At 34.6% G+C, this 25,610-nt stretch overlaps 1 protein-coding gene across 6 annotated transcripts in view; it reads right to left on the bottom strand.

Moving 5' to 3' along the window:
- LOC134797524 (rap1 GTPase-activating protein 1) overlaps window positions 1–25,610 on the bottom strand; it is a 432,711-nt gene that overhangs the window by 215,342 nt on the left and 191,759 nt on the right. For 3 of the 6 annotated variants that reach the window (XM_063769787.1, XM_063769790.1, XM_063769793.1), the window contains exon 1: window positions 2,914–3,143. The exons of 2 other annotated variants lie outside the window; for them this stretch is intronic. Coding sequence is in view for 1 of the 4 variants with exons in the window: in XM_063769793.1 (XP_063625863.1) it covers window positions 2,914–2,939 (26 nt within the window). In the remaining 3 variants the exon portion in view is untranslated. Of the gene's footprint in view, window positions 1–2,913; window positions 3,144–25,610 lie in introns of those variants that run through there. One more of the 6 variants, XM_063769791.1, reaches the window with a different exon arrangement.

Raw genomic sequence — 25,610 nt, 5'->3', positions numbered from 1 at the left:
TACGAAATGTTGGTTACTGAGCTACCGTGTCAAATTGGTGGTAGGAAGTCGTTGATTATGATTAGTCATGGGAACCGGGAAGAAAGGGGTAAGGAATCTAACCATCGATTACTTGCCATACGTATGTAATTTGATTCTCATGGAACTTGCATTGTCGTTAATTTTCTCTTGTTGCGTGATCACGTTACTAGTATTGACCGTTGAACCTATGGATGTTGGTCACCTACTTAAATCAAGGTCACAGATTTCCTATAAGAGCAACAAAAATGACACTAATACTTTTAGTTGCCGTTGGTGTACTGGGGTCCATTTCTCAAAGGGCATTAGACTAATATCAAAGAGAATAGATAGTATAGAGGGGTCCTGTCATAGTAAGTTTTGTAGTCACAGTAAATTTACTGCCATCTATCGACACACGACTAAAACTCAAAATGAAAACGTATAAAATTATGTATATGGTAACGTAAAAAGTATATATATGGATAAATGATTTTATTATTTTTATATCATTTTGACCCATGTTCATTCACTGATATCTATGTGTTAAAATTGTTAAATATGAAACGGTGTCGTCACGCCATCTAGCCGACCATAGGCCAAAGGTGTGTGCGCCATATATCCGAGAATGACTTTTTCTTGATTTCCGAGGCACGTTTTTTCCTTTGAATTTATTCATCTTATACGAAGTTACATATGCCTTTGCTAATATTATTAGTTCACGAACTGTCAAATCGTTTGGGTTGTCATCACAAGTGACAACACACTAATAAGTAATATTAGAATAATATCATTCGAGAAATGGGCCCGTATGGGGGCTAAATATTAATAATTATTAGTACATACGTATTAGTTTCACATAAGAGTAGGTATAATAAAAACAACAGAAGTGGGAATGTAGGTATCTTTAACTTGACATTAACGGTTTTAAATAAATTGTTAGGTAAGTACCTACTTTTAAAACTTTTGTATTTTTAATATTTTTCAAATGATTATGTTTATTTTTCTGTTTCCTTTCTGCAATATTGTATGGTTGCCACTACCGTTAGGTAATAAGTTCTAAACTACCCTCCGTCCTGGGGCTCCACAGAAAACGGCTGTTGCAGCGTTGTGGTATTTATACCAGAGCATATGCTGAGTGGTGTCCTTTTGTAGCCACTATAGCGGCGCCAAGTTTTATTTTAGTAGTTATCTTACTCCTTTTTTTTCTTTTATTTTTCACTTTGCTGGTGGACTTGTCTATTTTTGTGTAACATTTACTTTAACAATTACCCTGTATCTAGCTTTAAGTGTTTTAGTGAGTAAGTTCTTCTCTCTTTTTTGTAACTGAAGTGGCGCTGTATGTAGAAGGTTTTTACAATAAATGTCTTTCTTTCTTTCTTTCTAAAACAATAGAATTTTACATTAAGAGAAAGCTGTTGCAGAGGATCTTAAAACAAATTAATTTAACTACTTCGCCGTTAAACTGTCACGTGGTAAGCAATTTAGAAAAGTGTCTAATTAGGCGCATCCAAATTAATTTATTGGTGCGCTCACATTTTTTACTGCAAAAAACAGCAGGTGCAGTCCAGATTATTTTATAGTCTATTAAAGTCTATTTACTTAGAAATTAAATCAAATCGTTAAACGTTTAATTATGTAGGATTTCGACTCTAGGAGACCCTATACCTAAGAATAATATTTTTTTGTTTTGACACATAGGTACTTACCTACCTCTAGAGACTTTTCCAGTTTTTCCATGTCTAAAGAATTTTAGGTTTAAGTATGTAGGTAAGTACAAGTTGTCTGTTTGTTTGTTATTTTTAATATTATTTGTTGTTGTATGTTGACTAATAGTGATATTATCTCTTAAGAAATTATAACATTTGCTTTGATTGATTTCATACCTATTTGTAAGAGGTAGGTACCTAAGAGATACAGTTTTTGACCATGTTTTCAGTGGCATTGTCTCCTAGTCCCTATCGATTGATACAGCTACAAGTTAAATCGTTTACAATCTAAAAACCTTTAACCAAACATCTTCTTAAACAGGTAAAAAGTTTTTATATTATGATATTGATGAAGCAATGTTGCCTTATTAGCTATATTATGTGGGCAGAATCGTAACACATTACATGGTTATCCACAGGGACTGATCAGACGGAACGATTACACCGATGGGCTGGTACAGAATACGTTATAATCTTATTAGATAATCTTTTAAGCGGGCTCTACACTTAACATAAGAATTTTGATTTTGTCTGGTACACCGAGGGTTGCCATACGTCAAGATTTTTGGTTCTTTAGCAGGATTGCGGGGGGACTTGCGAGTGTAAGGGTTTTTTAGAAACCTCAACTAATCACTAGAAGCTACCTACGAGCGAGCCGATTTAATTTTTTCACCCAAAAACCGGTCCTGGGACTTGACCAGAATCTCAATTTTAGTGGGCATTTATTACGTGATTAACATGTAGGGTAAATAAACCTCTATTGATTGTAAACCTCTACCTACGTTTATGTCGCTTATACTTATTCCAAGCAGAGGCTAGTGGTGGCTTTCAGGTGCCAATCATTGGGCGTTTTACCCTAACGTAATAATGTTTGAACAGGAGTGTTCAGTAAATTTAATGAATCCAAGTATTCATACGCTAACGTAGTTACATATAAATTGGTGAAATATGAATATTTACCTGTGATAAATGCTAACAATTTAGGTAGGTAGGTAACGCAACAGAACTATCTATACACAAAAACCATACAAAAACATGAGTGTCTAGTCTTAGTAGTCTACCTATTTGTCTATCGAATCTAGGCTATTGCTGTACATATTTTAATTGGATATATCATATAATATTAATTTTAGCAATACAAACGTACGAATAAACAAATGATACATAACATGCAAATACACAAACGAAGAAAATAAATAAACAATACCTGTTGAAAACACCAACAATCACCATGGCAGTAAAATCCAAATATTTCGAGTTTATAGATGCAACACAAACGTCATTTATCAAAAATCCGTTAACACCATACAGAGACGATAAACAACAATCCCACAAGCATTCACATTGTCACTAATCGATTCGTAATTCAAATTCGGAATGTCCGCGCGTACGATGTTCGAACATCGCGAGTCCGCGACCGACACATGCGCACTCGACGGCGGTTGAGAAACTACTGGGGCTCTGATTGGTCGATCCGTGCCTCGCCGGTTGCGCTCGCGTCCCAAAGATGCAACGCGCGTCAAAATAAAAAAAACTGACAAGGGATCGCACTAATGAATTCATTTGAATGCGATAATGATAATTGAATTGATTGTAGTTGTAGGCTTTGTAAATAATTGTATTGACTAGGCGGGGTCAATGAACTTATCTTTATTAAACATAGGTAAGTACCTACGTCGAATCACAGTTATGAGTACGTTTGTTATGGTAGGTATATTGGTAACGTTATAGAATACATACTTTACAACAGCTTACTTACTTTTTAAATAATTCTAGACAGTCGTAGTTAGGTAGGTACCTTACTTTTAAATAATTTAAAAATCAGGATCAATTTACGAATTTGGGTAATTTTCACTTGGATAATTGAACAAATTTGGAATACCCTCCTAGCAGACCTAGCACTAGCACCTAAACAAGACAGGTGAGGGTAGATTGGAATTTACCGCACAAGTCTTATGTACAAACCTAAATGTATCCTGTATAGGTACGTAACATACATTATATAATATATGTGCAGTGTCAAGAAAAATGTGGGTAGGTCCTAACCTACCCATCTATATAACCTATTATACCTACCAAGAGCAACACCAGTCGACGGACCATGTAATATTTGGTCTCCATAGCTGCTCCCTTGTTATGTAATCGCACTGGGCAGGTAGGTGCTCCGGTAGCAGGTACTAGGTACTAACCGAACCGTCTACAGTTCGAAACCGCAATCCGGACGCGACATACTTAGCAATAAGCACTGCCCTAGGCACCCTGGGTACTAATTTGCCCCATCCCTTTTCCGTTTCCATAGATCCTGGCACGTATGGAGCGTCCGGGCCCGAGCCCATAATATAATCGGTCCAATGATTACACACATTGCTATACTTACCTTTATTTATTTTAATTATTTAAATAATAGGTACCTACAAATTTTTTAACAGGGTTTAAGTATTTGGTGAGTATTTGTAAATACAAATAGGCGTCGTCACAAAATTAGGTTTGTATTGCCAGGCGGTCTAGCATAAGTTGCGTTCTCGCGCGCGAGTCCATACTTGAAGTCGCGCTTGATGTATGGAGACTATGGAGTCGCGCGCGAGAAGCGAGAACGCAACTCATGCTAGCAGGTCTGATTGTCACGTACGTCTTAAGGTAAGTAATTAAGTACCTAGGTCATAATTTACCTACCTATTTAGTAGTGGAGATATTATTAAAGGGAATACACGAAATCGAGTGATCGAAATTAAAAAATCGGCCTGACAGTTTGCGATATTGTCGATATTTTATTATTAGCCACGTTATGTCGTATTTATAGCTAGGCCACCTTTTGTCGCTTTCTCTAGCCGAATCAACATACACTTCAAGACCTAAGCAAATTAAAAATAAACCCCTTCAGATTATGTTCTTATTCTAATTTTGATTAACCAATCCTTATGGCTACAGATATTATGTTTAAAGCAAGCAGTAAAACTTTTGGGACATAGGTACATGTTATACTTTGTATAGGTCCTAAAAGTAAGGTTGAAATCTCATATATTATTTTACCTGTCGACTGCTGAAGAGACCCAAACTCGCAATTATGATAAGCTCAAATAATCCTGAACAATAATTATGAACCTAAAATTTGATTAAAACTTTGTCGTCAAACTTCGCCAATTTAATTTAATATGTGACGTTCCACGGGAAAAGGTACCTTATGAGGGTTTCTAGTTTCGGAGATATTAAATGTTTTGTAAAGAGGTGAAAAAATGCTCAATTTTTTTTTATTGTGTGATCTGAAACCTTAATGCGTAACGTTTGTTTACCTGTTTTTATTTTTGTTATAAGTTAGTTATAAGCCTAGTAATGTCGTCTCAGAGTTTAGTAGAAAAGGTACCTTATGGAAAAAAGATTGAAAATTCCCAAAAAAACTAGTCAATACGGGAAAAGAAGTTTGGTAGAGAACTGTATTAGCATTCTGCAAAACTAATTTGATAATTTCAGTTCTGGTTGGGGCGCCTCGCAAATATTATAACCGTACATAGACCGACATCACAAATCCAAGTAGACTGCTATTATACCAAAGTTACTCTCGTCAAGTCTTTCTTAACTAGAATAATCTTCATTTGGTTTGGTCGCATGCAGTAAATCAGCCATTGGTTTGCTGAAAAATGCCAATACCCGACGCATTACCTTATGGAATATCTGAGGTCATTGAACCTCAATGCCGCTTATCTTCAATAGCAACCGAAATATATTATTGATAAGAAATAGACGATTTATACCATCTTAACCCCAAAATATTATTAGTTTATCCTAACTGTTCCATCATCATCATGCCTCATCATGTAACTTGACCACAAGGTACCTTTTCATTACATACAAATTATTGGTCTTTTTTAAGATTATTATGACGAAGAACTAATTAAATTGGGGGCAGTTTAATGTAAATTAATATTTTCTATTCATAAAAGATAAACTATAATATGATTGATATTTTGTAGTGATGTATTATTAGATTTATTTCCATAAGGTACCTTTTCGTAAATGTATGGAGCAAATACTGTTATTGTTATGTAAGTTTAAAGTGGCATAAGGGGTTAAATATAGTATTTAGTTGGGGTTTTAGGATTTATTTCATTTGAATGACAGAATTTCTTTCATATGTGCTCAGAAAAATTGATTGTGTGTCACATTAAAAGTAAAAATATTCAATTTTGTGATTTTATATGAAAAAGTCAGAAAATACATTTTCACCTCTAAATCGGTATTGTTTTTTGCTTAAACTGTCTGTCAGTGTCGTTTTCTAATAGATAAAATTTAAATCTTGAGAGCTCATTGCAATCAATCGTGAAAATGAAATAAAACTTTATTTTCAAGAGATTGGTTAGTATACACATAAATCAGTCGATATCAAAAGTTTATATTTGCATTACAGAACAAGTCGCAATATTTTTTTAATCTCAGATATATAAGGCATTATTATTTGTAGTCAACTATGTAACTTACTTCAGGAACATAGTTTTTTAGGCGGCTAAACTTAAAACTTCTTTATCGTAAAGTTGCTCATTTCACAACATTATTTTCAAAAAATCATATCTCTGTAACTACGCAACCTAGAAGGTTGATCTTTTGTGTTATCGATAGCTTATTTATTGTAGATTACTGGGGTATGCATAACTCCATACCCGCCATAAGGTACCTTTGACCGTGGGACGTCACATATAACAGTGAAACATGAACGTGCCATAAAGCGTAAACAACGTAAGTAAATTATTTACCTACCTGATATTTCAGATGATGATTCCTGTCTGAATTGTAAATCAAATTCATAATTAGCTCACGCAAACATGAGTAATATCTGATAAGTGTAAATCGAACAATTGATGTAAGAATTCTGTTAAAACAGATCTATTGAGTTGCGGTTTTTTTAGAGGTTTTATGAAATAGACATGTTTTTTGAGGCTTTTTAGATACTTACCTAGTTTTTAACTTAACAGAACTCATATTGTTGTTTTAGACCATGGTTTAAAATTCTGAATTCTGTTTGTACTTTGATAATCTTGTTTGTGTTGAACACTAAAGTACGTATGGAAAAGTCGGTTAAGGTCTGAGTGTGGAAATCTAACGCTGTATCTTTAGCATACCGGTACGTATCTTTTACGCCTCCCTGAACACTAGATATTAGTGCTCCGTTGATAAGAATACGATCAATCTCTGATTTGTTTGAAATAAGGTTTACAAATGATCAGCTAGTACATATTATGATTATAAAACACTAAGTAGGTAAGGAAAACCTTCCATCGGATAATTTTATACCACCAAAATGTGTTTAATGCCTACACGTTTACACGCCGTCTGTAGTAAATTGAGAATTATATTTGAAGACTTCATTAGGATCCCAACGCAACGTCAGATCCTGACAATGGGATAGTTTTAATAAGTTTTTGGCAAAAATTTCATTTTTGGTACAAGCTTTTATCGCTGACTGTACTTTTCTTACGACAGACAACTAATACTCATCGAGACAATTCTAAAAACCCCTAACACAATTAGGTTGCGTTGTTTCATCACAGAGTTCCTATGGCCACCTCCTCTCTCCATCATCAGATCAGTTCGACAGCACCATATTATTGTATTGTCATCAGAACTACATATAGCTGCCAATTTTCATGACGCTACGATCCTTGGAAGATGGTTAAATTAGTTACCTTAGATTCCATTACATAGTTAGTTACATACAGGTCGAGAGTTCCTATGGCCACCTCCTGTCTCCATCATCAGATCAGTTCGACGGCATCATATTATTGTATTGTCATCAGAACTACATACAGCTGCCAGTTTTCATGACGCTAGACGATCCTTGGAAGATGGTTAAATTAGTTACCTTAGATTCCATTACATAGTTAGTTACATACAGGTCGACCTAATAAAGCTTGTTAAAAAGGCATAGGTGTCGAAGCTAAAGACACGCGGTTTTTTTACAAACCTGATCAAATAAAACATTGTTTCAAGGAACTCCAATAGGTACTTTATTGGCGTCATGCGGACTGCATTCGTGCGACGAGAGCAATAGCACCGAAAGTATTCGCAGGTCCGTCATGCGATGAAATACGAGTTCATTTTATACGAGATCGCATTTGAATAACGTACGGTCTCTTATTTGTAAAACAAATGAGCTTTACTTTTAATTTGCATTGTTAACGAGGACTTGGATGATGTTTTCCTGATCGATTACAGCCACAACGACTGTGAATACTTACATTTGGATTGAAGGAAAAGTAACAAAATCTTCAAAAATGTAACTCGGTGAACTAAGTAATAACTTAGCGACCTATGCCTGAGTTCGTATTTTAACTGCTGAGTTTTTTTTTCGGTTGCTAGGTTTATTATAATAATTATAAATAGTTTTCGAGTATTGCTGATTTGCTTTAAGTAGCTTACATAACATACCAGTTGACACTTTGTTACACCCAGCACCGTAATTAACCAAGTGGGCGAGTTGTTCATTATGATTTTGGCATATTGTTATGATAAAAATACAAGATTTCTAGTTTAAGTGTTTACACGCTGTGTTCTACTACGGCTAATTACAACCTTTGTACTGACTGTTATTACCAAAATAAATACCTAATATAAATAGGCACATTCATACTGTAAATAATTACGCAGTATTTAGGAAAAATATGCTTATCGAAGAAGTAGATAACTATGTAATTTAATATAATCGAATACCTATCTAACCTACCTATTCTATTACCTACTTTAAAATTTCATAATTAAAGGGGACCATAAATATTATGCAAACTTTCAAAACACAAAGCGTCTACTTGTTTAGATTCGTATGTCCAACATGTCACAACAATGTGCGTCAACGATCAAAGCTGACCACAAACCGAACAATGACAGACAAATGAGATTATTGCTGACTGACGCTTCATTGGTGATCGGTGAAGTATGCTTCACATGTTTCGAATAGTTTGGATTGACATTTAATCGCTCAGAACAGGCGCCAATAGTGAAAAGGCAAAAATGTCAAGTGTTCCTCCAAAGTTTAAGTAGGTAGTAGTTATTTTATGAAATAAAAAGTAAGCAAATTTATTCCGACTTACCAAAATACTTATGTCATCCCACGTTTTTTCTATCACCGTCCCCAATATTTCCTTATTCTTGCAACAACAACAACTTTATTCCAAACACTTAACTAGTGCGCGCGCAAGCCAGTATCTACGTTTGTAGTATTTTCCAATCATGCATAGTTGTTACAGATCTCTAGCTCTCCCAAGCAGTGGGAACACACGACCAACTTACCTGAGCACTACACGCCTCCTCACTCAGTTTCGCGACGCATACTAATGCCCCCTTATCACTCCGAACGAAACAAATGCATCACCGTATACCGACCGCAATCACTTCTACTGTTTTTACTACAATCTACCATTCCATTTTGGACTTTACTGTAAAGAGCATACAGTTGTTTTGCCTTGAAGATTCAAAGATAATTTCGCCTCTGAACGTAGAAGCATAAATTACAGCGGTATTCTTGGCCTAATGCTGAAGAATCGTCATCGTTCGTCCATGAAATGTGCTTTAGGTTAAATGGCGCAGCGTGTATACCCTTGACGTTGTGTTTAATTATCATCATTTATTTATAGGAATTTTAGGGTTACATTCTAATGTCTTCATTTAATGACGAGTTCTTGCCGCTCTTGGTGTTATAGGTACCAACTGAGCTTTGACAAATGGCTCTCTTAAGTTCTAAGCAAAACAATCGTGTACCTACCCAAAAAAAATTGAATGCTCCCATGTTCACAAGACAAGTATCAAAACAGGAAAGCCAAATTAGCACTTTAATCAGATTATGACACAAATATCAATCACTTTTATTTTTACGTAACGGTGTGACTTAAACTGTATACAATACATAACCCAATACCGTGCCCCTTTAAATCTAAAACAACCGTTATTACGCCATCACACCTTATTACTTACACCTCGCCGAACAAAAGCTAACGCAACATCGTATTTATTACATCGATGGCAGCCCTAGCGTTATCAAGATCAGCCAGCCTCCTAATTGGGACCGAGATGGCGTGATTATCGGCAATAGCTAGGGGTGGCGACGTCCCGCGGTGATACAACGGGGTCACTGTGCTAGTACGCGGACACCTGTGTTTTAGGAGTGGCTGCTGGATATTCACATTGTACCGCAAATTGTCTGACTCAGATGAACCAATGTACATTTCTTCTTATGATCTGAAGGACCAGTCGGAACTCATGAATGGATAACTGTTATTAGCCATCTGTTATGTACCTAACCACTCATATGTAAAACTTTTATTTACGGCTATTGTTGTCTTAAAAATCAATAAATAAATAAATAAAATAGTAAGTATTGTTCACAAAATAAATTACAGATCTACTAATAAAGCTTTATGTTATACTGGATTGCCTGAAAGTCGTTTGTCCGTAGGCAATAGGATTAATATTGGACCTGCAATCTTGTTTTGACATCTTACTTGTTACATTTGGATTTACTTGTAGGAAAAATATCACAAGAGTTTATAATCGCCGTAGTCAGACGATATTTTATGCTATTGAAGGAGTTAATTGAATCAATTTATTAAATAACTTCCTAATGCTAAGTACGAACATTCAGCAGTTTAATAAAATGTAAATAATGTTTAATAAATTGTGGTTTACGTCTACTTTGGCAGATTCGGCTTACGGCGCGGCGATTGCGTACATTTTGTTTCAATTTACTAAATACGTCTTTTAAAATGTTGTATTAGAATAGAAACGTCTAAGGCATGTGGGATCACGCTTACACAAATAAATATTATTATATTCCCTGTGCATTGCAGGTGTGTGAAAATATTTCATTTATTTATGATTAAATCTGCCATCTGAAGTTACATCAACGCTATATTCATCAAAATTCTTGTTATAAAATATGTAGGTACATTTTTGTAATAAAACACGCAGAATGATATGTAAATATAGTTTTTTTTATTGCGAACTAAACGCACCTACAATTAAATAAGTATACAAATTATACAATAGATATGATATATTCCGGTTTGGCCTACTGCTACCAGCGCGGCAGCGGCATTAGCAACAATAATCGATATGTGTAGCTGCACAAGTGCACAATCTGCACATTACTATGCGTGTACGCATCTCTGAGTCACACGTTATCAGACATGCAGCTACGTGCTGATTCCAGATTCAAACCTCGCACAGACCTTCTCAAGTCAACTTGTACTAGTTTGATTGTAGCTTGACCCATAGTGTCCTAGCAAGTGTGCGTAAATTTAGATCCCACTATATTGGACTTGGATGTGTTCAATAAGCTTGTTAAATTAAGCACCTGCTCCGGAAGACTGACAATTAATACTTCAAAAGGACCTCTACTTTGTAATACTAAGTTTTTGGAATGGGTAATGTTTTCCAATTTATTTTTATTGACAGTTCCACAGTCAGATGTCAATTTAAGCACCGTTTTCTGCAATTAATAGTTAGGGACGAACCCTAAACCCCTCTGAGGTCACACAATTCGCTGAATAATCAATGGTCAAAATGCGAGTCTTTTGACCTTAATCGTAAACAGTACGAGATATTACCCAAAAAACGTCTATAAATTCAAGGATTCCTTCCTGAAGGTTTTTCAAAACGACCGGTCCTGTTACCCACATTTAACGATTCCCTACGTTTATGACTGATATTGACCAAGTCGTTGGTTGGACCAACTAGGTACTAGTATACATATTTTGCTGTTACATTCCACACTGCAGTTTTCTGTAGTTTTGTATTAGTTGTCTTTTTATTTTCAATTACGACGGTAACATACTTACATAAAACACCTAGAGAAAAGGGGTTATCTACTTTTTTTACCAATAACTAGGCATTGTGTAGTTTTTATCGTTTGATAAGCTTGTCAAAAACAATCATAAAAGTCGAATAAATGTCATCAATATAAAATATTTTGTCGAAGACCAAAAATATTCCCCTCACGTTTAACACAAAATACTTTCAAAACACGTAGTTTCTTTCCCTTTGGAGAAAGGGCGAAGTCCTCTGTATTATATTACTTAAACAACTTGGGCTGTTTCTTTACAAAAGGCCTTACTTATCCTCAGAATTGTCACTCAAGGGAGTAAAGTGGTTAGGACGTACCAAGTTTAAACATACTTGTGACCTTTTAATATTGAGTGATAAAAAGGGTCAAAGTGACCTATAATTAACTACACATGGAACTTCTAACGTTTTGAACCGTACAAAGAAATAATTGTTCAAGTGACCGTTTAGGGGGTTTTCATTTGGGAAATCTCTCAAGATTACGCCGTAATACTTGCCCGTTTAATGATAGGTCTGTGCCTCGAAACGGCCTGGGAATTCGCTGGGATCTTACCTGTAATGAAAAAGGAATATTTTAATCATAAGAAGAAAAACAAGATTTACAGGTTATTAAATTATAACTTAAACATTGTTCTCAAGCTGCCATTAGAAATTCACTGACCGGTTTTCGCGATTCGCGGTCATCTCACCAATTCAATTGTTATCTCATGCAGTAACTAGTTATTTTTTTAAATCCTGTTTACGATTAACCTTTCCGATGAGAGCGTCATCAAGTCTGACCCGCTTGACCAAATATTTGCATCGGCCATTTGTCATTTCGGAAAGGTTGATTTAATTTGCAATGGAAGTTTTTGAATACGAAATTGTATTTTAAATTGAATAAATTTATACAGTCAAGTTGATACTTGACTTTGATTGTGGATTAGATCTGTAATCGCTTCGATCTCTCTCAGCTCGAGTTTTATTGGTTGAATATATTTGGAAAAATGCTTTCGGATATCATTTTTACAAATGTAAAATTCTGGTAGGCGATTTGGGTATTCATCAATTGAGTTATCACAAGGTTTCGGCGCTGTAAAACATTAATATTATGTTATGATCGGTTATGATGTTATTTTAAAGATAATTGCAAATTGTTATTGTCAAAGTGAGTGAGAGCGAGTTATACCTATAGGTCAGTTCTATCTTTAAATAATTTTAATAATATTTTGGAAACCAAAAATACTATATTTTTACTAAATCTGTTACATAAATTTAGACGACTACAGTGAAGAGAAAAAAACCTTGGGAAAAAACAGATAATATTGTGGTTTCATTTGGCGTTTGTTACGATTATTTGTACTAATAACAACATTGCATGAATGGAACGATATTTAATTTAGTATTGCCAGAATGGGTCATTTTGCTCCCCTGTGGGAAAGGTAACGTATGCTTATGATTACCGTGACAGCACCAGCCTAGTGTCGGCTTAATTTGAAGTTATGGCGGAGTCGTAAGGTAAACCTATTGATAATAGCTTCGAGTCGATGTTCACGCTTTCCTATACAGTCTAGGATTTTATGTTTATGACCAAGAAAACGTTATTATTAGAAGTATTAGAACAAATTAAATTATTTTTTCAGAAAATATTTTAATTTGTTTTTATTTGAAGTAGAAAGACTACTATATAAATTATAAACTGAAATAAATCATATACCACGAAAAAGTGACCAAGGCCTCCAGTGCCCCAGGCTGGAATCATAGTCTAATAAAACATGGTCTTCTCTTCCCAGAGTGACACAAGCCTACGTCACAATAACATTGCCACTTTATATTACAGCGCTATCGCATATTAATTATCATATAGCGCTGTCGCATGATGACGTAGGCTTGTGTCAGTCACGTGACCACGAAAAGACGGGAAGAGAGTACCAGGCGGAGTATATTATTATACTATGGCTGGAATCGAACAAGTGTCCTCTGTTATCGCGGCAGGTGCAAGAAAATGTTTGTGTGAAAAGTGTGTACGAACTAGTTTTATTACGCCGGAGAAAAAATGCGGGTTGTTGTATAGTCTGTCCGCTTTTCTAACATCAAGTACGCCATAGTAGGTAAATGTATGGGGACCTAGATCTTAGAAATCGGACAGGCTATAGATATACGCTTTTTTATTTTATAGAATACCATTAGTTTAAATACTAGCCTTACCTACTACTCAATTACTATACCTAATATGGGTATACATTAGGATATTTCCAAGGAAATTGTGCTTTCCCTTCTTCTTTCATATAGCATACCCTGTAGAATTGCGAATGAATGGACAATTTTCCGTAGTATCCTGTTCTAAAATTCTTAGAATAGGTCTCGGTTCCTGCAAAGGGCAAAATTTCTCAAGTTAATGTACATTTTTGTTTTACGTGCCTTGAAAACGAAGACTAATCAAGCTTTGATTACAAAGAAGAAAAGTTTCTGTATTTGATTGAAATACGTTTTTGGCAGGCAGGTAAGTAAAATCATATCGATATCATATCGTTTCTAGATCTATTAATTTACGTATTTTAAAGTTCGAATCGGGCAGTAAGCTAAGATCCAATTAGATCAACCAGTGCTTAGTAAACCATGAATATTTTAACAAAGTGTGAAAGAATTCCTTGAGTATCTTTCACAAAGTACCATAAACACATAAAGTTTGTTATTTATACGCTTCTCATAGCGGGGTGAATCTCGGACAATATGGACAATGGGTCTTTATCTCACATAGTGACCCAGTCTTAGATGTTCCCAGGCCACAATGGAGAATAATGGGATGCTGTTATTCACACAGTTAACTCTTTATTATTTTACTCTAGTTAATCTCGATGCAGGTTTGGATGGACAGTGTTAAATGATGTACAGAGTGTCATCAGATTTCGTGTCATTTTAGGTAAAAATTAGGTTATAATGCGTCAAATAAACATTTGCAAGCATTATCTAGGATTCCTTGTTTCATGATTTGTACAAAATATCCTAAATAGGTAAAATGATTATAAGTAACATAAAATTATCTATCAAGAAAAAAATACGTAGGTATAAACGTATAGCATAAGCGACGAAAACCGCCTACTAACAGGCAGACTGTATACTTGTTTGCAATCGAAATTAATTCCCTCAACTATAAATTTCATAACAATATATTTTTCCTCAATCTACCGATGACCAGGAACGCTGTAAAGACAGTAAAGAGTTCGAAACGTCAGGATGTATGTTAAATTCATTATATGCGATATCATCCGTTTTAATCGTTTTATTTCATATCAACTATAGCGGTGCCGGAAGACAATATTAACTCAATAACTTATCAATGTACAAACATAAATGTCATATCTTCTTATTCCTGTTGCTATTCTATCCTTAACCTAACTGTTATTATGATATACTATTGTCCCTTAAAAAGGTAATTTATAGTTAGTCTACCACAATTATCATTTAAACTTAAAATACCATCACTCTGTATCTTCTAACGTCTCACAATGCAAGGTGAAGCGAAGACAAGTGTTTAACAATACCAACAAAGAGTACAATACCAAAACAACGGACTATGCACCCTTATTCTCCAAAAGGGCGACGACCTTTCTTCATCCCCTGTGAAAGAATTCTATTGTCACCATTGTGGTTTGAATATTGATCGATACTATTAAGATTTCACTCCACGTCTTACCGTTGATTGAGACTATTTTATGTGATTTGCCTAAATAATAAATAAATTCAATAATGTAACAACGAAAGGAAAACCGAGAAAAAAGTGGAGTGGACTGTGTGACATCGAACATAAGTGAATGATGAGATGAAGGGCAACAGAGAAGGATGAAAAAAAAGACATGCTGCGCCCACCCCAAGTAAAAAGCAAGCGAATGATGATGATGGTAGCAACATTTTTTTTTGTTTTCCAGTACTTATCCAGTGATCTTAGGATACTTTTAACCCTTATCTTGGCAAGGCTCAAAATATCTTAAATATAAACATTTTTTTAGCTTTTCGTCACCTATTGAGCATACTAGACTATTAAAAAATAAGGAAAAAAATCCAGAATTTTCCAGTTTCGTAAAATCATATGTATCATATTTGATACAATGCCAATCCCTCGACAAAATAGTTACCTACTTTTTAGAAGAAAAATGTGGATTTTAATAATAATAAAACATCTAATGCAACAGAAATTATCATTTATTGCTAATTAAACGCAATCTAAAGCATCAGATGACTATTACACCTGTAAAAATAAATTATATCTGCGAAAACCTGATCACATAGGCGGAAAATTTGATCCCGTAAAGTTTCAAAAAAGTCGTCAGCAAAAAGTTGAGTAAAATATGAAAGTAAACAAATAATTAAAAGTAAAAAAAATATTTTTTTTACTTGGGGGCATTTTTTGTCATACACGTATTTTTCCGTGCTACGGGCTACGGCGTAGCAATAATGCTACAGCGTTCGAATATACAGTTAAATAACATATAGTACTTTAAAAAAAACAAAGTTCAATTACTAAATAATACGACATATAATATTAAATACTTGGAACATGTTTTGTAACCCCACAAATATAAAAACACGTAAACTATTTTGACTACAACTTGGCATTGTATTAAATGTAATACAATCCTTTCGATATGTACATTTCTGAGTTCTTGGCAATGTATCAAATATAATACATAACAGTTTCATGTAAGGTTCCGTGTATTCAATGTTTTTAAATTCGAACGCATTGTAAATATTTATACACTAACAGATAGTAAATGCATCAAAATGTAAATTATGGAAAAATATATACTAATTTAGGAAATAAATGCAAAACTTCCAGTGCGAACCGAAATCTGTTGTTTCCATGGCGCCATGTTGATTATTACTAATTAATTTACAATGACAATTGTGTCCATTATTTTTTTCTATAAGAAAGGAGGGTAGCTCGACATATTGATGGAAGAATTATTTTGTTAGGTAATAAAGTGAACCTGCTAGATTTTTTAAAGTTCCATGTATTACGGGTGTTACAATGCCAAGATAAGGGTTAACTTGAAACAATATTATGTACCTAATTCAGATTATTATTTTCCGTGCAGAGAGTGCAAAAGAAAAGAGACATTTTAGATACTATAATGATTCGGAAATTACAGTAAGTACTTTGGTCATTGTATTACGAAATTACAAATAGACCTCCTCCAGCTGATAATATAGGGGAAAATCCAAGGCAAACGAAAACGTGGAAGAAGACGTACCTCGTGCTCGTGGCTCGAAAACCTCAGGTGCTGGTTCAAGATGAGCACCAGATCGCTGTTCGAGCTGCAGCGTCAAAAGTGGAAATAGTCCTAATGATAGCCAACCTCCGGCAGGAGACTCCACCATAAGAAGAAGAAGATTAAGTATCCGTACTCAATACATACCTTCGAACGTTATACTAGTATAAAGAGGTTCTGAAGCGTTGGACAAAATCAATAGGTATCGGAAATGAATCTGTAGGAAACGGATATAAACTCCAATAGAAATCACAACCTTTAAATTTGATCGCGGATTTTTTGTAACTTGAAAATTTTTAAATTTAGGTATCTTCCACATTAAATTTGCATATTTCAATATGATCTATCCATATACAAAGTTCTTAAAATAAAATAGGTTACCTACCTTAATTGTAATAATTTGTAGACAATAAAGGACTGTCTTTTTTTAAATACAATTACAAGAACTCTAACTATTTAATGATTCCAATATAAGAGGCTGTATAACTACGTATATGTATAAGTATATAAAATTGCCACATTAATTTGTCAAAGGAAACCAACGAAACCTTGAATTCTAATTGAGCCTTTAGATTCCTGACAATCTTAGCGACAAAAGAAGCTGAATAGCATTCAGGGCGATTTTACAATGGCTCTTTTGACTCTTTGTCCGCTGCTATAATGTGACACATTCCTTCTAAATGGCCTGTTAGTTATGTCACTTCTTTAAAACGGTCATAAAAATGTGTTGTGGCGCTAGTCGTTCCTATTAGAGGAACGTAGGTGCAAGCCTTTCGAGTGGGGTTAAATTGAGTGGTCATTTACCTAATTATCTACTAAACAAAATATTAAACACAAATATATATTCCATTCCTATTCTTTCAAACAAAAAACCGTCAGCATTCTTCGAGTGACCTTCATTTCTACTTGCGGAAAACCAGTCATGAGTAGATATTTATAGTTATATTGTATGCAGCTTTACTTAAAGCACAAGGAAAGCGAAAGCTTTTATAAGTAAGTACCTGACAAAAAATGAATCTTCTGAAGTTAAAGTGCTGTACAGAGAGGAATAAAATATTTTCAAATCGTGCAAAACGCTTCCCTGCAATTCCGTATTTCCCTCACCTTGCCCCAACGTATTTGCATTAAGCTTAACAGTTGGCTCTTAAATGGGTTTTCCTGCTGCGAGGTCTAAAGTGGGTCAGAAAAATTGAATGTCAGGGGGAAGTTTATTTCAAGGTTACTTGTTGAATGCACTCCGGGTTAATGCGGAAGCTTTTCCAGATTTTGTTGGCTTTCAAGCTAAAAATGTTTTACTTCTGCATTAGAGAAGCGGAAACTTTTGCGATAACAGTTGCTCGGGGGACAGATTTTATGGACGTTGACCAAACGGTGACATCTAAACATCCCTTTGCATTTTTAGTAGGTACAGTCAGCGTCAAATTGATTGTACGAATCGTTTAGATAAGTACTCAAGTTTAACTGATTTTTACGTCATTTTATGGTATTATATTTTTCTTACAGTTAAATGGAAAATGCAACTATTATTATATATTAGGTACATCAGCATCACTTATTATAAATTAATCTTTGGGTTTCCGGGGGCCTGGACTCAAAATACCTACTCATCTACTCGTGTGTAAAATACCCGTGGCTATTTACGGACTATATTGAATAGAACAAGTTTCTAAACACAGAGTAAAATTTAGTTTCATAGATGAACAGTGAAGTGTCAAATTACGCTGACCACCGTTACTTCGAATTTTGAGGGTCGTTCATTCAAATTTGGAATTAAAATTCAAATTCACCCCTTTCATTGTGACGTAGCTATACAGTGTTGCATTACAATGCACCAAAAGGGGATTACAAGATTTTTTACAATAAACTTTAAAGGAATAACTGGAAATAGCATAATAAATGCAATGTTGATTTGCACTGCAACTCATTTGAATAAAACACCTTTAGAACCAAATAACGTTATATTAGTTTATATAGTATTCTGTTTTCATTTTTATTTCCACTGCTTTAGGACTATGTTAGAATTGGTTCCAGATTTGTTATAAGTCGCTTATAGTTCATAAACAATAGTATGTGTATTTATCCTTAAGTTCGAGAGCTTTTGGTTTGAACAACAATTACTTAATGTTACTAATAGATATAAAGCCAATATTAGAAAAAGGATTAACATATGAGAAAGAGAAGGTTCGTAGAAAAATACATGAAATCATAATTGGTAAGTATATATAAGAACGATCTTGTAGCAATTGTATCTTGTATTGTGAAATATTATTAAGATTTTGATTGAATTATCAAAAATATATAAATAATTGAGCTTTTGCCATTTAAATTTGATAATACTTCATTAGAAAACAGCGGTTTATATCGGTATTAATTAACGTTAAAAATATCATCCGTATTCTCATAGTTTAACCCACGTTTGGTTATTATATTACCTTTTATTTATTATAATTTAGTTTATTTAAAAAATTTAAGATAACGCCAAAAATGTACGTCCTACAAAATTCCTTGTATAAATTCGGTTTATATTAATTCATTAACTGCATTTCTCTAATGTATAGACACGTTGCGGCAGCGGTACATTAGCATTACATGGTTTCATTTATCTTTCTGTATTTTTTTTGTATCCACATTAATTCGAAATCGGATATCCGTTCTGTGACGAATGTTTAATTTATCCAACAATAGGTCAGTTCTAATGCAAAAAAATCTTTTTCTTTTATTAAAACGTCTAAATTCACTAATGGTTTTGTTTCTTTGTTGCGATTCAACGCATTTCAGGGGTTTAATCAAACAGTATCGATTTGAAACTCATTGAATATTAGTACTTATGGAATGGAGTTAGAGTCCTCATGGTCATTTAATACTTAATAGTGTAGATGTGTTAATTTAAGATTTGTGTATAAAAATTACCATAATCGAAGCAACCAACCTTGAAAACATTGTGAGGACATCGTAGGGTGCTGCAATTAAATGGGGTAACTGCCCATTCAACCCAAAAATGAACATTTACGAAATTCACCCTTACGTTTAATTAATAAAGTATAAATTCCTTTGAATAAATTTAAGTTCATTTGTCAGAAAGATGTATGTTTCTAAGGTCAATGCCCCCGTATCGCGATTAAATTGAATGGGATGAATTTTATCAGTAGATTTGATCAAAGTCAAGTTCTACAGTCAATGGTATTTTGTGTAGTGCCTTATTACATTAGCGAAAATATATTAATCCCTTAACATCATGTTTTTTTGCAAAAACACTTCGAATAAAGTAAAAAAACCGGCCAAGTGCGAGTCGGACTCGCCCGCCGAGGGTTCCGTACTTTTTAGTATTTGTTGTTATAGCGGCAACAGAAATACATCATCTGTGAAAATTTCAACTGCCTAGCTATCACGGTTCATGAGATACAGCCAGGTGACTGACAGACAGACGCAGATGGACGGACGGACAGACGGACACTAGTCTTAGTAATAGGGTCCCGTTTTTACCCTTTGGGAACGGAACCCTAAAAAGGAATTACATACGGCAATAAACTGCCAATTTACACTAAAATTTAACCCTCCATTCTCCAGCAAAAGTTTGAATCAGGTCACGCACAACTTTGTTTACGTTTCACGTCGATAATTACGTTGGCGATAACAACCTGAATGTCACATAGACCGTAGACCTAGGGCCCAATTCGAACAATGCTTTATAAGATGTCACAGCGATACGATACTGATCTGCCAGTGTCAAAAGTGACGTTTTTGGTTGAAAAAAATACACTTTTGACACTGCTATCGCTGTGACATCTTAATAAGCATTTCAGAACAATGCGATACTGATCTGTCAGTGTCAAAAGTGATGTTTTTGGTTTAAAAAATATCACTTTTCACACTGCCATCGCTGTGACATCTTAATAAGCATTTCAGAACAATGCGATACTGATCTGTCAGTGTCAAAAGTGATGTTTTTGGTTTAAAAAATATCACTTTTGACACATAGATCAGTATCGTATCGCTGTGACATCTTATTAAGCATTATTCGAATCGGGCCGTTAATTCTCACAAGGAGCACGCCGGCACGTATGATTGACAGCTAATAAATATGCAAATTTATATTGACTTGGGAAATTTCAAATGAGATACATTAATCTAAGTTCAGAGTGGGATGATGTTAGATAATTTTGATGTAAACAAGGAAACACTAAATTGACGTATTTTTTTAGTTAATTTTGCAAAGCATATGTATATACCTACTTTATACCTATTAATCATCATCTTCCTAGCTTAACTGACCCGAGATTTTTATCCACGGGGTTTCCTCGACAATCTAATTAGTTCAGTCATTATAGATTTTGACCTGTGAATAATCAGTTCTTGGATTTTTTTTTCGTAGGTCCCTCGGGGGGGTCACTGGGAGTGTAAATTCAAAAAGTAGACTGAATAACTCGGCCATTCTTGATTTTACAGTAAAACCGTGAGGACAAAAAACGTAGGAAATTTGATTCTCTACAAGTTTGGTCCTCACAATTATTTTTCTAGGATCGATATTTTGGAAATTAAATTTTTGATTTTGATTTGATTCTCTACAAGTTTAGTCCTCTTCATTTATGCCGTGAAGTTGAAAATAAACGAGATGATGAAAATATTTTGAATTTTTCGCTTTTTTTCAAATTTAATTTCCAAAATATCGATCCTAGAAGAAAAATTGTGAGGACCAAACTTGTAGAGAATCAAATTTCCTACAATTTTTGTCCTTACGGTTTTTAAAAATGGCCGAGTTATTCAAGAAAAACCGTTTTTCGAATATACACAGGAGCCTGATTCAGTCTACTTTTTGAATTTACACTCCCAGTGACTCCCCGAGGGACCTACGAAAAAAAAATCCAAGAACGGATTATTCACGGGTAGGGTCGGTTTTTTGGATATAATGACTGGACTAAATCCCAAGAATTGACACTGTAGGCACTATATGTATGTAGTTTTCACGAAAGCGTCGATCTACTTAATTGATACTTTTTCGTTGGTAATCTATCAAAAATGTTTATTAATTAGCAATAGAAAAATTGTATAGAATAGTAAAATGTGCAATTTCTTTATCCAATTTAAAAAAAATTATGAGCGTTTCATGCGCACAATAACAATACCATTATTATAAAACATCAAATGTACCGTCTTTATAATTTTATATCGTTCTCCAAATTAACTGCCTAAAGCTAAAAGTTATTGACGCACGTCAAAAAAAACTGAAATCGTTAAGCCATAGTCAGGCAATAAAAATTATGTCCTAAAATGGCGAGTGCAAGTCGTAAAATGAGTCATAATTTTGGCAATAAAAAGGCACTCGTGATACAATAGAAGCAGATATACAGTAGGAAAGTTCTTTGTTGCCTACTGTATTCAGAATAAATAACATCTAGTAAAATTCGTTAACTACGGTCTCTAGCAGGCATTGAATAGTTTTAAACTTGTGCCATATTTAGTCGTGGGAGTACCTTGTTTTATAGATTCGACGTGCGAAATGAGTTTTAAAAATAAATTTGTCTACGTCTTATTTTATACACGTTTGTAATTATTATCCCCTTTTATATTAGCGTTATCCCGTTGTTTATAACAATTGCTGTGTCACCAAGTTCTGTCGTATTAAAACTAGAATCGTAGAACCAAAAAATCATACAACAATGTGACCTTTATTCATGTTTTCTTGTGTAAAAAGCTCATTGTTGAAACAGGGCGAAAATAACATGTAAATAATGTTGCAAAAGCTCCGTATTAACGGTGTGAAAGGTATTATTTTTATTAGTATGTACTTACATGTTTTATTACTATATTGACTTTTGTATATGTGACGATATATCAAACAGACTATACAACTACATTAGTATTGTCAGCTCCTCATACGCTGGCCAAATTGAATGAACGACATTTTTATTGGTGATAAAAATATGGGTGTCGGAACGCAACTCGTCGCAAGGGCGGTTGGCACTTCTGAAATTACAATGCCCTATGTGATTTTAAATGCCTGAACGAATGTAACATTAGTCGTAATAGATATAATAATTCTGGTCTTTTTCCGTTTTGGAGACGAGCGTTGTCAAAAAGGCAAATAATGAGTTTTAGTCTTCGTTAAATTTGGCGCTCATAAATAACAAGGATATCGACGAAGGCCAGTTTACTACCTATTCACTGAAATAAAGCTTTCTTTAGTTCTAAAACAAAGGCCAATTGTCAAATCTTTATATATTTTTTTATAAGGCACTATATACTTACGAGCACCGAGCAGCACGAGTATGGAGGGTAGAGGTAAGGAGAACAATCTATAAATAAATAAATAAATATTAGGGGACATCTTACACAGATCAACCTAGCCCCAAACTAAGCAAAGCTTGTACTATGGGTGCTAGGCGATGATATACATACTTATATAGACAAATACATACTTATATATATAGAAATCACCTATGACTCAGGAACAAGTATTAGTGTTCATCACACAAATAAATGCCCTTACTGGGATTCGAACCCAGGACCATGGGCTTCGCAGGCAGGGTCACTTCACTAGGCCAGACCGGTCGTGTCGGAAGTGTCCAGTAAAAAACCTTAAATAGGTGGCGCCGCAATACATCGCAAACAAATTTTTGACTTTGATAAAGAAATTCAAATCACTGACAGCGCACTCCACTCTGTCAATCACGTCTAAGTTCATGTCATGTCCCTGTGCTACCCTAGCGCCACCGGAGAGATTTCGAACTATTATTTACAGCTGCCAGCTGGACTCTTTAGAAACAGTTCTCCCATAAGATATTGCTCTCCTTACCTCTACCCTCCATAAGTACGAGCTTTTTGCCGGAAAGAGGGAAGTAAACTGAATCTGTTGTCTGTTAAAATATAATAAAATTAATAAATAATAATATCTGATAAGTAATTTAAAACCCAAGGGAGCTATTGTTTAAATATCAACCGCGAACGTTAGCTTATCAAGAAGTCATTCAGAAGATTTATCTAAATTAAAGACGAGACCATGAAAATTATTATCTTTAGGTATTTGATTTTGGGAGCCTAGAGGGAAATAATTACGTTTGTTGATAGCACTCCTTTGGCTTCGTGCACAATTAATGTCTTTGAAATGTTATCAAAACGAGCGCTTTGTGAAATTTGGTTATATCAGTAGGTTAGTAAAAAAGTGAGCAATACTTTTAGGAAATTATTTTTATAGATTTTCTGTTTACCTACTGATTTTTTTAAATAAATCATGATTCAATTATAACACTTTAAACTCTCGCATTTTGTTTTGAAACGTCGGAATTAAAGGTAAAAACAATGAAATTATATCGCGGTAGACCCGTTTGTGTAATTAAATATGATTCAATTAATTGCTGAAGGCGGGTAGCACTATATGCATATATTATATCTTTTTTAACGTTTTTCATTAGAATCTGCAATTAAATAGAACGATATATGTAGGTACAGGTATATTTAAAAAGGGGCCCACTGATTAACAGTCCGCCGGACGGTATCGGCCTGTCAGTTGTTCGGAACTGTCAAAATTTTGTTCCAACTGACAGGCCGATACCGTCCGGCGGACTGTTAATCAGTGGGCCCCTTAATATGCAATAGATACTCGTAAGTTAAGTAGTAGGTAGTTAATATGACTGCATACCTACCTACGTTTACGTGTGCTACCTCTACGGTTACCATCAGTTTCTCACTGACATAAACGCCGTCGAGAACGTAATTTACTTTCTATACATCCCGTTTGCACTAATATGCGAGTGCGAGCGAGATGTATAGAAAGTAAATTACGTTCTCGACGGCGTTTACGTCAGTGACAAACTGATGGTAACCGTACTCGGGGGCACGAATACGAATAGGTACTAAAGTGATGTAGCAAAATATTTTAAGACCAATATATTATACCGATGTTACTGCCAACCTTGAACCTCTTTATAATAGAGGGTTTTCAACGAGCACGTGTAAAAATATATATCGAATCTAATCCCTAGAACGTGTCCCGAGTACCTAACCAAGCATTCGTATGTATGAATATGTCTTCTTCTTCTTCTTCCTCGCGTTATCCCAGCATTTTGCCACGGCTCATGGGGGCCTGGGGTCCGCTTGACAACTAATCCCATGATTTGACGTAGGCACTAGGCACTAGGCACTAGTTTTTACGAAAGCGACTGCCATCTGACTTTCCAATCCAGAGGAGAAACTAGGCCTTATTGGGATTAGTCCGGTTACCTCACGATCTTTTTCTATGTATGTATGAATATTATTGAATATGTGTCAAATAAAAAAGGGAGTTACCTAATACAGAAATAAAAAAGTTGTATGAGGAAGTGAACGGGAAGTACAAAAATATGTCCAAAACGTAAGAATTAAACCAACTCATCTATATTATCCTTTAATGTTTTTTATTATAAAGGACAAAGGGATATAAGCTTCGAGCCCACAAACTAAATGTGTATCTGTAACTCGAGTGGCCCACTTCAATCGCAAAGTCTATTGTGTTTAACCTTTTTTTGCACATATAAAAACAAACTTTTATGCGTTTGCAACCAGCTGTAAACCGGTATCGCAAAAAACTCATTTTACATTATGAACCTTATGCAGCAAACATAAAGATAGTTTAATAACAAAGCAATGTTTGTTATTTTAGTTTTATTTTTGTGATGTTAGTTATGGGCTTATGGGTCATATCTATAACAGAACTAACAAAATCGACACCCCTTGAGAACAGATGGTGCCCAGCAGGATAGTTTATCTAATCACTATTAACGAGTCCTTTATCAATAAATGGTTCTGTTCTAATTGATATCGACATAAATGTCCAATTCTTTTAACTGAGTAGATAAGG

The sequence above is a fragment of the Cydia splendana genome, chromosome 15 (genome assembly GCF_910591565.1).
Source record: "Cydia splendana chromosome 15, ilCydSple1.2, whole genome shotgun sequence".
Classification (NCBI taxonomy): domain Eukaryota; kingdom Metazoa; phylum Arthropoda; class Insecta; order Lepidoptera; family Tortricidae; genus Cydia; species Cydia splendana.
The sequence above is the reverse complement of the archived record's forward strand: the minus strand, read 5'-3'. Positions and strand labels throughout refer to the sequence as shown.